This window comes from Mandrillus leucophaeus, unplaced genomic scaffold (genome assembly GCF_000951045.1).
Source record: "Mandrillus leucophaeus isolate KB7577 unplaced genomic scaffold, Mleu.le_1.0 Scaffold247, whole genome shotgun sequence".
Taxonomy (NCBI): Eukaryota; Metazoa; Chordata; class Mammalia; order Primates; family Cercopithecidae; genus Mandrillus; species Mandrillus leucophaeus.
The window spans coordinates 2,030,075-2,048,555 of record NW_012102554.1 but is presented as its reverse complement, the minus strand read 5'-3'; the positions used below and the strand labels follow the sequence as shown (position 1 = coordinate 2,048,555).

The window sequence follows — 18,481 nt, the reverse complement described above, 5'->3', positions numbered from 1 at the left end:
GAGCCGAGATCACCTGCACTCCAGCCTGGGTGACAGAGCAAGACTCTGTCTCAGAAAAAAAATAATAAAAAAACAAGAGACAGTGAGGGACTTAATTCTTTTTAGCAGAATCTGGAGAAAATATGCTTAAACTTTTCATATTGTGCATATTATGCATTTCATATTATGTAACTTTATATAAATGGGATAACAGTTGAAAATTTTAGATCAGGTTCTTTTCTGATTGGTTATATATGTATGTATATGTATACATGTATATTCATATATATTTGTCTTAAAACATAGATATGAAATATTTTAGCTGTAATGAAATACAATGAATTATTTCAGAAATATAAGATTTTTAAAACTAAAAAATTGTTATTAGAAGCATTTACAGTGTCAAAAAAACAGCTGCAGCTTTTTTTTTTTTTTTGGCAATTACAGAGTGGTATTCAGTTAAGAGTAATACTTATTTTGTATAAGCTGCATCAGAGAGAAATGAAGATGAAAAACTACCATCTCCATATATAACTCATTTGTGCTGTGCACCAATAAGAACCTGTTTTAGATTTTCATGCTGGCTTACAACTCTCATACTGATTTAGGCAAAGTTAATGGTTATTGAAAATACCACCAGGATGGACTGTCTGTCTGTCCTTCCATCTATCTGTATTTTTTTTCTTTTTGCTCTCTCATCAACTGACTCTCAAGGATGGGCTATCTAGAGACACATTTGGTAGTGTGGTTAACTGTTAGTGTGTTAACTGTACAGTTTAAAAACAAAGCTTTACCTTTAAAGGCTTTAAAAGGAGTGAGTTGTGTATAGGGATGTTAAATAATTTGTAAACAAGGACAAACACTGTGCTAGAACCAGCTTTTTCATTATGATCATCTTCATCTTCCTCCTCTTCCTCATCCTCTTCTTCCTCCTTTTCCTTATTCTTTTCAACTTCCTCACCTTCCTCCTCTTCTTTTTTTTTCAGCATTGACGTCTCCCCCCCTGCTTTTTTTTTTCTTTTTGCTGCATCAGGCCTTCCTTTAGCTCAGTATGCAGCAATATCCATTTCTTAGTTTTTCTTCAGCTTCACAGCCTTCTTTTCATAAGGCTGCTTGTCATATGTACCTTATTGACTTCTTTCCGAGTTTCTTTGGAACATCACCAATGGATAGGTTTGGATATTCTCCTTAGATTTTTGGGCAGTACTCAGAACAAAATAAAAAGACTGAAGGAGCCCTCTTGAGTACATTGGGATCCCTAACCTTTTTTGTTTCTTCTTTAGGAGGGATATAAATTTCTCTTTAATAGCCATCCTTGTCCCCCTTTGTCATGTCTTCAGATTTTCCATTCTCTTTAGCAGATACGGTTTTCCACCTCTCTGAGCACTTTTTGAAAATTCCGAGAAGTTAACTGAAGCATGAGTGCTGCTGCTTGTTCTTGTCCTGAAAGTTTGCTCTAAGAATGCATATGATGACATTTTGCCTCTTGGCTTCTTAGGATCTTCTTTTACCAAGTTTAGTTATTTTTCCTCAGAGAAGCACAGAGTCACCTAGTGCTCATCTGGCTGTCACTTACCCCAGCACTGTCTCCTTGGAGGTCAGTGTACTGTAATGGCTATCAGAAATACATGATTATTTGAAAATAAAAAAAGCTTTTATGTTGTAAAGCAACTTTGAAAGTCACCCTAACAAGTAAAATTATATTTGAAATTTTTGTTTTTTTCTTTTGAGAACTATCTTCTCATGATTTTGTAGTGTTTGAAGTGTTTTACAGATAAATTGAATAAGAAATTTTATAATTTTAGTATTGTAAAATGCACTAGAATTCAACACTCTAAAGATGACGGAAACTGAAGCCTAGAGTTATAAAACTTGTGCAGTATGACATGGATCCATTTCTTTTGGCTTCCACTCCAGTGCTTTATTTCTGTTACGTTCTGAGTTAGGAGAGTTTAAAGGCTGCTAAAAGGCAAGAACTTAATGACAATAGAGACAATGACAGTAAGGATTAAAAAAAGTTATTTTTGGTATTGATTTTGAAGGTGAGCCATATTTACTACTGAAAAGGCAAATTTATATTTTAGGCTCACTGGAAACAATATGTATATATATTTATAGAGGTCTCATTATGTTGCCAGGCTTGTCTCGAGCTCTTGAGCTCAAGTGATCCTCCTGCCGCGGCCTCCCAAAGTGCTAAGATGACAGGTATGAGCCACTATGCCTGGCCAAGGCTCAACTCATATGAGTGATAAGTTATAGAAAAACTAGAAGAAATAGCATTTAGGAGTATGCGTACGTATATGTCCTAGGAATACTCGGAGCTAAACCTCAGGCTTTCACATCTCCTGTAGCATAATTCAAAGATTGATGTTTGTACCAGTGACCTTGTAAGAGTGCCTGAGGATATTGGTCCAGGACTCTGGCCCTGGAAAGAGCTGTTCTAAAGAGGCATTGTGAGATCTGGTTTATTATAGAAATGTTATATTCTCTTCATGATTTATAAATTGGGGGATTAGATAGAAAATCTCCATAAAGCAGTCTTGCTATCTTGTGTTTATATTTGAACATAAGTCCAGAATTCACCGATGTGGTTTTTATTGGTTTTAGCTTCTAGAGACTTCTTAGAATCATTTTTTATAGCCAAGCTTGTAGATCTACTAGTTAAAACTGTTTTTTGGTTTTAATTTGTTTGCTCAAGACCATACAAGTTAGTGGTCATGGTACATGGTAGGGAGAAGGCACAGAAGGTAATATGTCAAAGAACTGAGGCATGACATACATATGAAAAGAGTTAGAAATAAAATCAAGGTGATATATTAAAATGGCTTTATAACCTTATACAGGTAATGTACTTTTTCTTGGTCTCGTTTTCTTCAGGTATAAAATGAGGGTGTTAGATCATGGTGCTAATATCTCTTATCTCTTCTAAAAGTTAATGGTTCTGAACTACTTTTCCTTTAAAGGTGGAACTATCTTGATTGATCATGGCTGAGAGAAATAAAAAGTAAAAATAAAATAAAATATTTTTGTGCTGATTACCAAATGACTATATAAAATGGCTATTCTTATATGTAAATTAAGTATTTTGCTTAAGTAAATTAAATATTCTTTTATGTAAATTAAGTAAATTGAAATATGTCCACCCCATTAACATTTTTGTGAATAGCCCTTCAGATCTCGCATGCCATTTTAAATTTCGTGTACAGTATATCTTAGATCTCTTTCTGTGTCAATAAACATAGCTCTACATTTTTCCTTTAAATGGCTACATAAAATTTTGTTGTTTCCTTGATAAATGTATTATTTACCAACCTGCCAACTAATGGATGTGTAGATTGTTTCCTCTTTTTTACTGTTAAAAATTGCAACAGGTAACATTCTTGCACATATTTTCTCCCCTCAATATTTTTATGGTTATTTTCTTAAGATTAATTTCCTAGAAGTAGCATTGTGAGACATAATGCATTTTGATCTATATTGCCAGATATCTCTTTAAAAAAGTTACATAGATTTATACTGTTAGACCTATAAATTAAATATTGATTTAATAATACCTTAGTGTATAGTCTGTGGACACACTTCCCCAATTACTTAACAAAAATGTCTCCTATTTTTTTTTTTTAAATAAAGGATTTAATCAAGGTCTACACATTGCCGTTGATTGTCACATCTCTTTAGTCAGTATTACTCTTTTAACAGCTTAATTGAGGAAAAATTGATAGCAATAAGCTGCTTATATATAAAGTATATAATTCGATAACTTTCAACATATGCTTATGTCTATAAAACTATCATAGCATTTAAGATAGTGAACATGCCCATCACCCCCAAAAGCTTTCAGTGTAATTCTCTCCTCTACTCCCTGCTACCCTCTTGCACTGATCTCTAGGTTAGTTTGTGCTTTCTAAATGTTATATAAACACAATTATACATTATGTACTCTTTAAGAAAATCTGGCTTTAACTCAGCATAAGTATTTTGGAATTCATCCATGTTGTATGTATTAAAAGTTAATTTTTTGTTGATAAATAGTAGTCTGTTGTGTGGATACCATGATTTATTAATACATTTGCCTGTTAAGGGACAGTTGGGTTGGGTTACTACAGACAAAATTACTATAAGGTTTTTTGTATTAACTCATCAAGTATTACTCGATTAAAGAGAAGATAAATTTTGAAGAGGCAAGGGGATGAAATAACTACTAAGGACCAAAAAGTCTTGCTGTGTTGCCTGAGCTCTAGAGAGGGGGCATTTGGAAACAAGACAAGCAAAATACCCAAATAATTTTAATTTAACCTAGTAGCATATGCAGCATATACATTCTCTCTCCTCCAAGCTGATAATACAACTTAGGTGTAATCTCCTAGAATTTTTTCCAGACCTCACAGTTCTGGGTATCCTCTCTTTACTGCTGTTTATGTATTGATGAGTCTTCCTTATCTTTTGAATCCAGTAGGTTACAGGTCTTGGTCATATGACTGACCTTTGAGAGGCATGGAAGGAAACCAGCTGTTGACTGGATGAGTAAATTAAATTCAACCTGTGTTTAATAACCTGTGAATGATTGCAGGGAGACCTTAACACTTGGGAAGTTGGTACTTAAATGCCATGCTTGTTTACATGTTGGACACCTCAGCTAGACTGAAAGCTCTTGAGAGTGCATGTTCTATGTCATTTATTTTTGTATCCCTGTTGTTTGGCATATAATAATTTTTCTTATTTGTTTGCTTAATAAATTAATGCAATTAAAAATAACATTGACATGTAATTAGGAAATTTATGTGTACACAGGTCTTAATTTTGAATGTTCTGTATGTTATAGTCAATCTGTAAAGTAGTTAGGAATTTAGAGCACACTTTGCTGTAGAAACAATTTAAAGTGTTAGACAATTCATATTTATTGTAGGTGGAATGAAGGCTAAAAGGAGGTTAAGGGAACCAGCAGTTTACAGGTCTTTGGTTACCAGATGACCTTTGAAAAGAGGCATAGAAACCAGATACTGGCTGAAAAATTAAATTCAACAAGTATTTATTGGTTTGTGAATATACAGGAAAGAGAATTTTAAAATTTCCCCTGAAGATTAAAAACCTTCAGGGGAATTTTCAGTAATAGAGAGTCAAAATGTGGTAAATGCTACAACAAGAATGTCATCAAAGCCCTGGGATAGTGCATACTACCTCAGTGAGGGAGCTTTAGGGAGATTTAGGAAGACTTCCCTGGGGAGGTGGAATTTGACTTGAACCTTGAAGATCTTTTGATTGCTAGAGGAGAGAATCTGTGATCACAGGAGAAGGGTCAGCCCTATTACTCTGGCTGCAACAATATTTCTTTTCAGTTGTCACAGCTTGGGAACTAGAGAAAGGAAAAGAGATTCACATGTTCTTTGGCCTAGAGTCACCCATTTATCCCTGTGTATAACTGTATAGTCCCAAGTCAAATACATGTAAATAATGGACACTTAAAGTTGGTATGTTACAAGTTTTCATTTCAAGTGTCAGTTGTAAGTTTTACAGGTTTAACAACTGATTAATTTGTTAATCAACATTTTTTGAGGGCCTAATCTGTACAAGACACTTTTAGAAACTATCCATACAATAATGAATAGGGCTAAGGTTCTTGCTTAAACACTTTAGAGTCGAGTAATTCTATTTGTAATTGATGAGAACAATAAAGCAACATTTCTCTGGTTGACCTGACTCCCATTATCCCTTTGGCTGCCAATACTAACCCTTTCTTTCTAAAACCCATGGGGTGGGGAGTGACATGCCTGGCCCTCCTCCTCATCTCTGTTTCCAGAGAGATCAGTGTTGTAAGTGCATGTGGAAAGTGGGGTCATCTTCAACTTCCTCCTCTTTCAAGGGACAATCACTCTGTGCTTTTCTTATGCCCACTTACCCTCCCAAAACAGAAATTAGACATGGGGATTGGGAAGACATGAGAATTGGTACTAGGGAGAAAGGACCTCCCATCCACTGGACTTAGGAGGAAGAACATTTGGAGTTCTTTCCTGTCTCCAAACTTTTCATTTCTTCTCAAAGGGAAAAAAAAAGGCCTATCCTTTCTTCTACTCTCCATCAGTGAATCCTTGTTGATGTTGGCAACTTTCGGAATAAATGGCGATTTTCGTGGATAAGGACCCCACCCCATGATACTCCGGATATTAACAAAAGTAATTTTTATGCAAAATAATATTATTCTATAGAAGTCATTCTATTTTAAATTCAATTAATGTAGATTTTTAAAAATTGGATTTGGTGATTTATGGCATATTATTGGAGGGATTACCACCCAGTTTTGACTATTAGAGAGTCATCTCATAGCCAGGGCCTTGGACCTAGCAGTTAAGTTTCTGAGCTGCCAGTCACATAAGGCGGAGGGGTACCCTGCTAGAAGTAGTGAGGATGGAAGAAGTGAGTATTTTATGCCTAGTTCTGTTCGACAGAGAATCTGAACTGTAAATATTCCTCCTCGAAAGAGTGGATGATTGAGAGTTAACTAGAGCTATTTCCTGCTTGAGGTAGAATCACAATATATGTACTATTTATATTTGTGTCTTGAACAGCAAAACAAAAGCAAGAGGCTGGCAGAGGAACTGGAAGAAAGGCAATAGATCTGAAGCTGATCTTTGTTTTAAATAGGCTGAATATTCTACACCCATGACTCATTCTTTGTGAAAGAATATGCTGTTTGGCCTTTTCAGGGGAACTACAGTGCATCCTATGATTTAGCATCTCAATGAGGGCTTATTCATTAGTTGAACAAAGGCTTTTTCTAGAAATGAGGATTATATTGTTAGTAATTTTAGAGGGAAAATGTCATTGTCCATTTTTATAGTTAATGTGGTGACCAAGGAAAACGGTGTCTTTTAGAAGTTTTGAAAGTATATGGGAAAAATTGTATGCTTGACCCTTTCTATTGGGAGAGTTTTGTGCTGACAGAATTTGAAGCATATATAAATACTGTTTTGTTGCTTTGGAAATATTTGGAAATTTTTTTTACCCTAAGTTTCAAGCTTTCAAAAGGAATTTATATTTTTAATTCATGATATTTGAAATTCAATTTATGAAGAAATAAAACACTAATTCTTTTAAAATTCCAATGTTTTAAGTAACAATGTACTAAATAAATGTTTTATTTTTTTGTTCCCCTATACATTAATAACCAATGGTAAGTGAGTTTTAGTGTTTTGACAAAAGATTTTAAAGGTCACAGAACAATTGTAATTTTTTCCCCGTTGATTGTTAAGATCATTTTGCATAGTTTCAGCTTGCATGGTCAGTTTTATGACTGGCAGTTACTGGTGTGGGAAAGTAAGAACTACCTGGTGTTAACTAGGTGAATGAAATTGAGAATAGACTGGAAATTCAGTTGCTAGCTGGCATTAAGAAACTGCTTGAGGTTATAGATTATGACTTTTAAATGAGACTGGTCATAATTACTAGTTTTTCTTTAGCCTCATTCAGCTTCAGGAGGAGCTTCTCTCCTCCATAGTTACACTTCTGAAGTAAGAAAGACACCACTGCATTCACCATCAACTCCCTTCAAGGGTGTTGGGGTGGAGCACAAGGGAGTTGATGGTGAATGCAGTGGTGTAATTATAATAATAATTGACTATGGGATTTAAACTAAATAAGGAAGAAAAAGAATATCTTGTGATAGACAATAAGGTGGTAGCATTGAATTAAAGGGTCTTACTGATGTTAAAGGGTTGTTGGAGCCTAGAGGGAATGTGCTGAAAAGATGAGTGGTGGAAAGAAAGTAGAATACTGGAAGTTGAGATTATGAAGCATTTTCAGTTACCAATAATGACAAGTTCAGAAGTGTAACTATGGAAATGAGAAGCTGAGGTAGGAAAAAAATCATTGGAGAAAAGAACTGAGTGTATTGGGAAGATCATCGTCATGAATGATGAATGATGATGAATGAATGATGAATGATGTCATCAGTCATGATGATGGGGTGGTGTCAGAGAGACTGACAGTGGGTCAGGATCTAAAAATAAGGAAATAAGGGCAGTAGTGACTTGGGTGACAACAAATGCCTGTAATAAGTTGAGGTAGTCAGTGATATAGTCTCATGACTGTAAAAATTGAGCTACTGTGAGAATAGTCTTAATGGTCCTAAGGGAGAAAGTGGTAGAAAGTTGTGTTTTGTGAAATGAGGGGTGGAGGAGTATCTTCCCAAGAATAGGAAGAGTTTTGGGGTTCTCCTTTATTTTTGCTAGTGTCCTCCTGATGGAGGTCAGGAATGCTGCAGAAGGATTCTCTTGACCCCTGCCAGATGATGGACCAGAAACATAGATATTCTCTTGATGATAGCCAAATTCAGTATATTGGTGATAGGGTCAGAATAATGAGTGATTACTGTCCTTTTTTAGAAATCACAAATCATCTGTATGACAAAAAGCTAAAGACCAGTGGTTTTTATTGAGGGAGAACTTAGGAACCTGCTAGGTTTTAACATTAAAATGCCTAGCATAATGCCTTTTCCATAGGTACTCAATAAACATTTATGGTTTTCATTAGTTAAGACAGTTAAATTTTTATTTATAAGATTTATAAATAAAAATTATTTATAATTGGTTATACCTAAATATGTGACAGTAACGATGTTTCTTTTTTGTATTTTAGACTATCCCCATAAATACGGTCCTCAGGGGGGCTGTGCAGATCATTCAGTATTTGAAAGAATGAGGAAATACCAGATGACTGGTGTAGAGGAAGTAACACAGGTAAGGATTTTAACACTAGCTTGCATTTAGGAAATGGAAATGAACTTGAGGATGTATATCTGCATTTAAAAATGTATGTTCTAGAATTTCTGAAAGATTTATACCACTATGGGGAGTGTTTTTTAATGCTCAAAGAGGCCAGGTAACAGGCCAGTAAGAAAAAGATGGGGCTGAGGTTTGAATACAAATATATGTGACCCAAGAAAAATTACACGTCTAAAATATACTATCCTTTACATATTTTGTTATAAAAGAAAACAAATGTTTTATATAAATGTAAATATTTATATTAGTATTAAAATTAGAGTGACCACTTGCCTTGGTTTGCCAAGGTATTCCTCATTTTTAACACTGAACGTTGTATGTTGATAGACAATCTGATTAGTCATGTTAATAAAAATCTCAGGGCTTTTCATATTTTAATTCTTTTTTTCCCCTCCTTTTTCTTTAGTCATAGGTGACAGGTTATAGTTATTCAAAACATAAGTTCAAAATGAGAAAACATTTTTTCTTTTATGATAAAACATTTATTGTATATTTTGGACATCCTTTCTAAAAGTAGTATGGTAGAGTAATGTTTCCTGAGCCATGAATATTTGTATTCAGATCTGTTCCTTGATCAGTAAAATGGCATAAACAGTTCTGTTTCAGGTGGGTCTTTCTAGTATTAAGTGAGATTTTATTTTTACATGTATTGAAGAAATAAATACATATTGATCTTCTGCCATATGTCAGAGACTGTGGAAAGTTCTGGGAATATGTGGAGATTACGATGAAGGCTTATTCTTAAAAGTTTATCGTTTAATTGGAGACACAGAGAAACAATTTAGAGTTGTGGGAGATAGAAGAGGTTTAAGTATAGGATGATATTCTACACATAAGAGGAATAGCTAATCTAGCCTGATAAGTATTTGAAGGCAATAATCAGACCTTAAGAATAAGTAGGAGTTAGGTTAGCCACGAGGATATGGAAAGACTATTCCAAGCAGGAGGAACAGTACGTACAAAGGCCAAGGAGACAGAAAGATCAGTAAAGAATTTTTAACATGGGGGTAGAGTTTAAGACTAGAGTTTAGGAGACTAATGAGAAGTTGTTGTAGTTATTCAGTTGAGAAGTGATAGGGGCTTGTACTGATGTATTGGCAATGTGGGTAGAGGGGATGAGATTACAGACTGTTAGATATGATAGAATTTAGCAGAGTGGCTTGATAAAATATTAAGATACAACAGAAGGTTGCATTTATTTATACCACGAGTAGATTACCAGAAATACAATGAAAGAGTGGATATTGTTAATAGTATCAGAGAATATTGTGTATTATAGAATAAATGTAACGAATTATAAGACCTATATAAGGAAAATAAAAACTTTATAAAAATATTAAGGAAGATTGATTTTAAATGAATGAAGAGATATACCTTATTTGGGAAATAATATTTAATATTATAAAAATGTCAGTTCTCCCTGTATTGATTTGTAGATTCAATGGTAGTCCAATACACAGGCTTATTCACAACACTCAATGGGTCAAAAATGTTACATGGAAAAGTAAGGACTAAGAAGAAGTAGGGCCCATTTAAAGATGATGAACAGGAAAGAGGGAAAGAGGATTTACCCTAGGAGGTATTAAGACTTGTGATAATAATTGAGAGTGTGATAGCACAGGGATGGACAGATTAACTAGTGGAATAAAAATGAGTGCTTAGAAAAAGACCCATGCATGTATGAAACCTTGTTATGTGGTAGAGATGCAATCCCAAATTAGTAAGGAAAGTAGTGGGTACCATTGAATAAATGGATCCAGAAAAAAATGTTTATTTGAAAAAAAGTCGAAGTTGGATCACGATCCTACACCATATTTACAACAAAAAAGTCCAGATGGATTGAAGTATTAAATGTCTAAAATGAAAACGTTGAAACTTGTGGATTTCGCTTTCAAGCTGTGATAGAGTAACTGATATCTAACTAGGCTTTCTACAATAAACAACTAGAAAACCAGACAAAGTATTTCTTTCCTTTTTTTTTTTTTTTTTTTCTGAGACGGAGTCTCGCTTTGTCGCCCAGGCTGGAGTGCAGTGGCGCGATCTCAGCTCACTGAAAGCGCCGCCTCCCGGGTTCGCGCCGCCTCCCGAGTTTACGCCATTCTCCTGCCTCAGCCTCTGAGTAGCTGGGACTACAAGCGCGCACCACCGCGCCCGGCTAATTTTTTGTATTTTTAGTAGAGACAGGGTTTCACCGTGTTAGCCAGGATAATCTCGATCTCCTGACCTCATGATCCACCCACTTCGGCCTCCCAAAGTGCTGGGATTACAGGCGTGAGCCACAGCGCGCGGTGTCAAACGAAATATTTCAAACAATTATTTTCAAACATTAGAAAACAAGCATTGCAGGATTGAGATCTCAGAGTGAGGAAATAAATATCTCTGTGATTTCCCTGACTTTTTGAGTGGAGTCGAAATTTCAGATATGACACACAGAAGGAGATCTCAAGAAGAGTAAGTACACAACAATGTTGCTAAGTTGAAGAGTTAGAAGTAAGAATTCAGGAAGACTGAAGTGTCTGGACTTACAGGCACAATACCTGAGAGGAGAGAGCTTTGCTGAGAAAAAGCTCCAGATATCTGCACAGGTGTTGCCTTCCTTGAGTCTTAACTGAATACTAAGCTGTGCCTGCCTGCACAGGATGAAATTCGTTGAGAAAACTATGAGACAAAGAAAAACTACTGGGACTCTGTGAAATGAACAACTATCAAAAACAGTACTTGGGCCGGGTGTGGGTGGTTCATGCCTGTAATCCCAGCATTTTAGAAGGCTGAGGCAGGAGGATCACTTGAGGCCAGGAGTGCGAGACCAGCCTGGGCAACCTAGCCAGATCTCATCTCCATAATTTTTTTTTTTTTTCTAATTAGCTGAGTGTGGTGGTGAGCGCCTATAGTCTCAGCTACTCTGGAGGCTGAGACAAGAGGATTTCTTGAGCCCAGGAGGTTGAGGCTGCTGTGATCCATGTTTGTGCCATGGCACCCCAGTCCGGGCAGCAGTGCGAGACCCTGTCTCTCAAAAAATTACACTTAGTAGATACCTCAAGCCATGGTAGCAGGGCTAAGCTAGCCCTAGAGTAGAAGCTGCTTCAGACCTGCCCTTCCTAAGCAGAAAAACAAGCCTCAAAAATGTCAAACTGCTTTTCAAATAAATTAGCTGTCTGTCAGAGAAAAGCTTAATAATATTTTTTTAAGGAGGACATTAAGTCCAGATACTCAACAATATAACAGTGTTCAACATTCAAAGAACATTACTAGATGACAAGAAACTGAAAAATATGATTCATAATAATAAGAAAAGCCACCTAAATAGAAACACAACCAGTAATTACAGACATTAACAGGCAAGGACTTTAAAATAACTATTATTAGTATGTTCAAAGAATTAAAGACATGAACACAAAAAGGAGAGAATGGAAATTCTAATAAAAAACCAAAGGAACTTCTAGGGTGAAAAGTATGTTATCTGAAGTAAAAAATTTAGTGGATAGGCTTAAAAGAAAATTAATTACTGCAGAACTCAATATGAGTATACTTGAATAAAGGAAAATGAAACAATAAACAGTATCCATATCTAAGCACAGAGAGAAAATAATAGACGTCCGGGGGAAGAGATGCAGAAAAAAAAATTTTTTAAATAATGCCTCCAAATTTTTCAGATATGAAGAAAAATTTCAATTCATGATCCAAGAAACTCAATGAAACACACGCAGGATAAACACAAAGAAAACCATACCAGGGTATATTACAATTAAATTATTGGAAACACCTGAAAATCATAAAAAACCATAAAAGTAGCCAGAGAAAAGGAGATACATTTACATACAGGGGAACAAAGAGAAGTATAACTGGTGACTGCTCATCACACAGTGCAAACTGGAAGACACAGAATAACATCTTCAAAGTGTTGAAAGAAAGTCTGCCGAACTAGGATTCTATATTCAGTGAAAATAATTTTCAAAAACAAGGGCAAATTAAATGTCTTTTTAAATAAAAATTGAGAGAATTTGTGTCTAAGTGACCTACACTGTAAGAAACATTAAAGGAAGTTCTCAGGTGGAAAAAGATACCAGATGGAAGCTCAGATATACACAGAGGAGTGAAGAACATAAAATAGTAACTACATCGATAAATATTAAGCAGTTTTTTTTCTCATTTAAAAAAATCTTCAAGAGATTATTACCTAAGTCAAAATAGTAAGGTATAATGGATTTTGTAATATACAGAGAATCAAAATTTATGACAGTAGCACAAAGGACAAGAGAAAGAAGAATGGAAGTACGTTTCTTAAACAATTTGTGAAGTGGTGTAATTTTGGCAGGTAAACTGTGCCTTGATAAAGATGGATATTGTAAACCCTAGAGCTGGGGTCAGCAAACTACTGCCTGTGGGCCAACTGTTTGCTTTTGTAAGTAAAGTTTTATTAGAACACAGCTACACCTATTCATTGATAGGTTGTCTATGGCTGCTTTTACATTATAGTGGCAGACTTGAGTAGTTGTGATAGAGAACAACTACATGTTATTTAAAAGTCTAAATGTTTACTATTAGGCCTTTTAAGAAAAAGTTTGCAGGAATTTCCTCTGCCCTGGAGCAACCATTGAGAAAAGAAAAGGAAATAATTTAACAGGTTAATAAAATAAATTAAATGTAATTAAAAACAGTTAAGAGAAGTTAGGAAAAAGAGAACAAAAAACAGATGGAACAAATAGAAAATAAAAAGCAAGATGGTAAGTTTAAATCTAACCATATGAATGACTGTATTAAATATAAATGGACTGCTGAGGTGTGACGATTGCTTGAGGCCAAAAGTTCAAGACTAACCTGGCCAACATAGTGAGACCCTGTCTCTGTTTTTTTTAACTAAAAAAATACAAATGGACTAAGCACATGAAGAAACTGAGATGGTTAGAGTGATTAAAAAAAAAAAAAAGCCAGACCAAATTAGTCTAAAAGAAATGCAATTTAAATGAAAAGACACAGTTGTAACATTTAAAGAGCTAGGTGAGATGGTTCACTCCTGTAGTCACAGCTTGTCGGATGCTGAGGTAGGAGGATTGCTTGAATATAGAAGGTTGAGAGTGCAGTGAGCCATGATTGATTGTGCCAGTGTAGTATACTCCAGCCCAGGCCACAGAGTGAGAACCTATTTAAAAAAAAAAAAAAACTTATTGTTTTGGATTTGGGTCATAAAATGATGGAAAAGAAATTGGATTTAGTTAATTACGCTATGAATTAATTTTATGGATCCATATTCTCAGAGTTTATCATTAAGTACAGTCTTAAAGTCCTTAAGAAAATACAGAGAAAACGGCCAGGTGTGTTGGCTCACACCTGTAATCCCAGCAGTTTGGGAGGCCGAGGCAGCAGGATCACTAGGTCAGGAGATGGAGACCTTCCTAACACAGGTGAAACCCCATCTCTATTAGAAATACAAAAACAAAATTAGCTGGGCGTGGTGGCAGGCACCTGTAGTTCCAGCTACTCGGGAGGTTGAGGTGGGAGAATGGCATGAACCCGGGAGGTGGAGCTTGCAGTGAGCTGAGATCGCATCACTGCACTCGTGACAGAGTGAGACTCTGCCTCAAAAATAAATAAATAAATAAATAAAATAAATAAGGAGAAAACTTCACATTTTATGAGGCCAGTGTTACTTTGATAGTCATACCAAACAGAGACATTACAAGAAAACTAAGCTACAGGCCAATATTCCTCATGAATGTAAAAGTAAAATTTCTTAAAATATTAGCAAGTGAAATCCAGCAATATATTAAAAAATAACACATTATGCTCAAATGAAGTTTATACCAGAAATGCAAAATTAACATTAGAAAATTTGTGTAATCCACCACATAAACATAATAAAGGATGAAACCCCTCTGATTATCTCAGTAGACTAGTAAAAAACATTGCCAAATTTTAACACTCAACACATGGCAAACTAAAAATAGAAGGAAGCTTTCTTAGGCTAGTAAGAGCTTTTATAAAAACCCTACAGCTGATACCATGCTTAAAAGTGAGAGACTAAGTCCTTTTCCTTTGAGACCACGAATAAAAGCTTTTTTTTTTTTTTGAGACGGAGTCTCACTCTGTCACCCAGGGTGGAGTGCTGTGGCATGATCTCGGCCCACTGCAACCTCTGCCTCCCAGGTTCAAGTGATTCTCCCGCCTCAACTTCCTGAGTAGCTGGAATTACAGGTGCGCACCACCACATCCACCACTTTTGTGTATTTTTGGTAGAGGTGGGGTTTCACCATGTTGCTCAGGCTGGTCTTGAACTTTTGACCTCATGATCTGCACGCCTCGGCCTCCCAAAGTGCCAGAATTACAGGTGTGAGCCACTGCGCTCAGCCAAGGAACAGAAACTTTTACTCAGCATTATACTGAAAGTCCTAGCCACCATAATAAGGCAAGAAAAATAAATGAAAGGCATACAGATTATAAAAGAAGTGGTTAAAGGTAATACAAGAGTATACCTAGAAAAAGTTACTAGAATCAAGCAGACTTATCAAGGACATAGACTAAAAGTTGGTATAATCAGTTGTATTCTATATACTGGCAATGAATATTTAGAAAATGAAAAAAATTAAGTAAAACAGCATCAAAATATAAAATATGTAGAATAAATTTAACAAAATATGTGCAAGATGTGTACATGAAAAACTAGAAAATATTGCCAAGAAAAATTAAAGATCTAAATACATTGAGAAATGTACTCTGTTTGTGGTTGGAATCCTCAGTGTTAGTATGTCAGTTCTCCCCAAGTTGTTCTGCAGATTCAGTGCAGTCAGTATCAAGACTTGCAGTGGACATTTATCTAGTAACTGACAAACTGATTCTAAAAGTTATACTGAAAGGTAAAAGACCTAGAATAGACAAAACAATTTTCAAAAAAGAACAAGGATGGAAGATTCAATAGTATTTGGTTTTTAAGACTTAGTATAAAGTTACAGTAATCAAGATAGTGTCATCTTGGCTTAACGGTAAACATACAGGTAAATGTAGCAACATAGAGAGTTCACATGGTCAATTGATTTTTGCAAAAGTCCCAAGGTAATTTAAAAGAGGAAAGAACAGTCTTTTCAACAAATGGTACTGGAACAATTGGATATCCATATGAAAAAAAAAAAATTGAGATTCACCTATACTTCACACCTTATACAAAAATTAACTCAAAATGGAAAGTAGACCTATATGCTAAAGCTAAAACTAAAACTAGGGAAAAACATAGGAGAAATTTTTGTGACTTGTGATAACAATTTCTCAAGGCACAAAAATTCCCTATGAAAAGCATGTAAACTGGACTTCATCAAAATGAAAAACCTTGCTGCAAAAAACATAGTTAAGAAAAATATGAAAACAAGCCATAGACTGAGAAAATGTCCACAATATCTCTGATAAAAGGCTTATTTTCCAGAATACGTAAAGAACTGTTATAACTCAATTAAAAAAAAAAAAACACAAATGCCAATTAAAAAATGGACAGTGCACCTGGAAAGCCTTTCCAAGAAGGATAGGCACAAATAAGCCCAGACTGGGATGACTACAGTAAATACATAACTCTTCATTGCCCAGACATGAACCACCATCCACAAGCATCCAGACCATCCAGGAAAACATGACTTCACCAAATAAACTAAATAAGGCACTGGGAACAAATCCTGAAGAATGGATCCAGAGATAGGTGACCTTTCAGACAGAGAATTAAAAATAGCTGTTTTGAAGAAACTCAGAGAAGTTCAAGATAACACAGAGAAGGAATTCAGAATACTATCAGATAAATTTAAAAAACAAATTGAAATAATTAAAAAGAATCAAGCAGAAATTCTAGAGTTGAAAAATGCAATTGATGTACTGAAGAATGCATCAGTCTCTTAGTAACAGAATTGATAAAAGAATTAGTGAGCTTGAAGACAACTTTGAAAATATAAAGTCAGAGACAAAAGAAAAAGGAATACTCTAAAAGAATGAAGAACACCTATAATATCTAGGAAATACCCTCAAAAGGGCAAACGTAAGAATCATGTCCTTAAAGAGGAGGTAGAGAAAGAGATAGGGGTAAAAAGTTTATTCAAAGGGATAATACCAGAGAACTTCTCAAACTTAGAAAAAGATATGAACATGTAAGTGTAAGGAGGTTATGAAACACTAAGCAGATTTAACCCAATGAAGACTAACTCAAGGCATTTAATAATCAAACCAGCAAAGGCCGTAAAGAAAAGGTCCTAAAAGCAGCAAGAAAAAAGAAACAAATAACCTGCAGTGGAGCTCTAAGAGATTTGGCAGCAGACTTTTCAGTGGAAATTTTACAGGCCAGGAGAGAGTGGCATGATGTGTTTAAAGTGCTGAAGGAAAAAGTTTTTTATCCTATAGCAGTGTATTCAGGGAAATAGCCTTCAAACACAAAGGAGAAATAAAGACTTTCCCAGACAAACAAAAATGGATAGATTTCATCAACACCAGACTTGTCCTACAAGAAGTGCTAAAGAGAGTACTTCAGTCAGAAAGAAAAGGATGTGAATGAGCAGTAAGAAATAATACGATGATATAAAACTCATCGGTAATAAGTACACAGAATATTGTGTATCTGTTATTGTATATAAATTGCTCATATCTTGGGTAGAAAGACCAAATGATGAACTGATAAAAAATAACTTTTCAGGGTATAGATACTACAAGAAGGCATGAATAGAAACAAGATTAAAAAGCAGAGGGACAAAGTTAAAGTTTTTATTAGTCTTCTTTTTGCTTCTTTAGGCAATCACTGTTGTCATCAGTTTAAAATGATGATTGTAAGATAGTATTTGCAAGCCTCATGGTAACTTCAAATCAAAAAACATACGATAGATACACAAAATAAGAAGCAAGAAATTAAATCATACCACCGGAGAAAATCAGCTTCACTAGAGGGAAGACAGGAAGGAAAGAAGGAAGAGAAGGCCACAGAACAACCAGAAACAAATAACAAAATAGCAGGAGTAAGTCCTTACTTATCAGTAATAACACTGAATGTCAATAGACCAAACTCTCTAATCAAAAGACATAGAGTAGCTAAATAGATTAAAAAACCCCAAAGATCCAGTGATCTATTGCATACAAGAAACACATTTTACCTGTAAAGTTACACATAGACTGAAAATAAAATGGTGGAAAAAGATATTCCATTCCAGTGGAAACCAGAAGAGCAGGAATAGCTATACTTGTATCAGTCAAAATAGATTTCAGGACAAAAACTGTAAGAGACAAAGACGGTCACTATATAATTATAAAGGGGGCCAGGCCTGGTAGCTCACGCCTGTAATCTTAGCAGTTTGAGAGGCTGAGGTGGGTGGATCACCTGAGGCCAGGAGTTTAAGACCACTCTGGCCAACATGGTGAAATCCTGTCTCTATTAAAAATACAAAAATTAGCTGGGTGTGGTGGTGGGCATCTGTAATCCCAGCTACTTGGGAGGCTGAGGGAGGAGAATCACTTGAACCCAGGAGATGGAGGTTGCAGTGAGCTGAGATCGGGCCACTGCACTCCAGTCTGGGTGACAGACCAAGACTCTGTCTCAAAAAAAAAAAAAAAAAAAAAAAAATATATATATATATGTATGTATGTGTTGTCAAGGAGTCAATTCAGCAAGAGGATTTAACAACTGTAAAAATATATATTAATATAGTTTGGATATTTGTCTCTGCTCAAACCTTCTGTTGAATTGTAATCCTCAGTGCTGGAGGTGGGACCTG

The 18,481-nt window shown here is 35.3% G+C and overlaps 1 protein-coding gene across 1 annotated transcript in view; it reads left to right on the top strand.

The window, feature by feature from the left end:
• The window catches only part of ADAM10 (ADAM metallopeptidase domain 10), a 153,620-nt gene that overhangs the window by 76,140 nt on the left and 58,999 nt on the right, over positions 1-18,481 (top strand). The window contains exon 5 of the mRNA XM_011983181.1: positions 8,611-8,711. Coding sequence (XP_011838571.1) covers positions 8,611-8,711 — 101 coding nt within the window. The remainder of the gene's footprint in view (positions 1-8,610; positions 8,712-18,481) is intronic.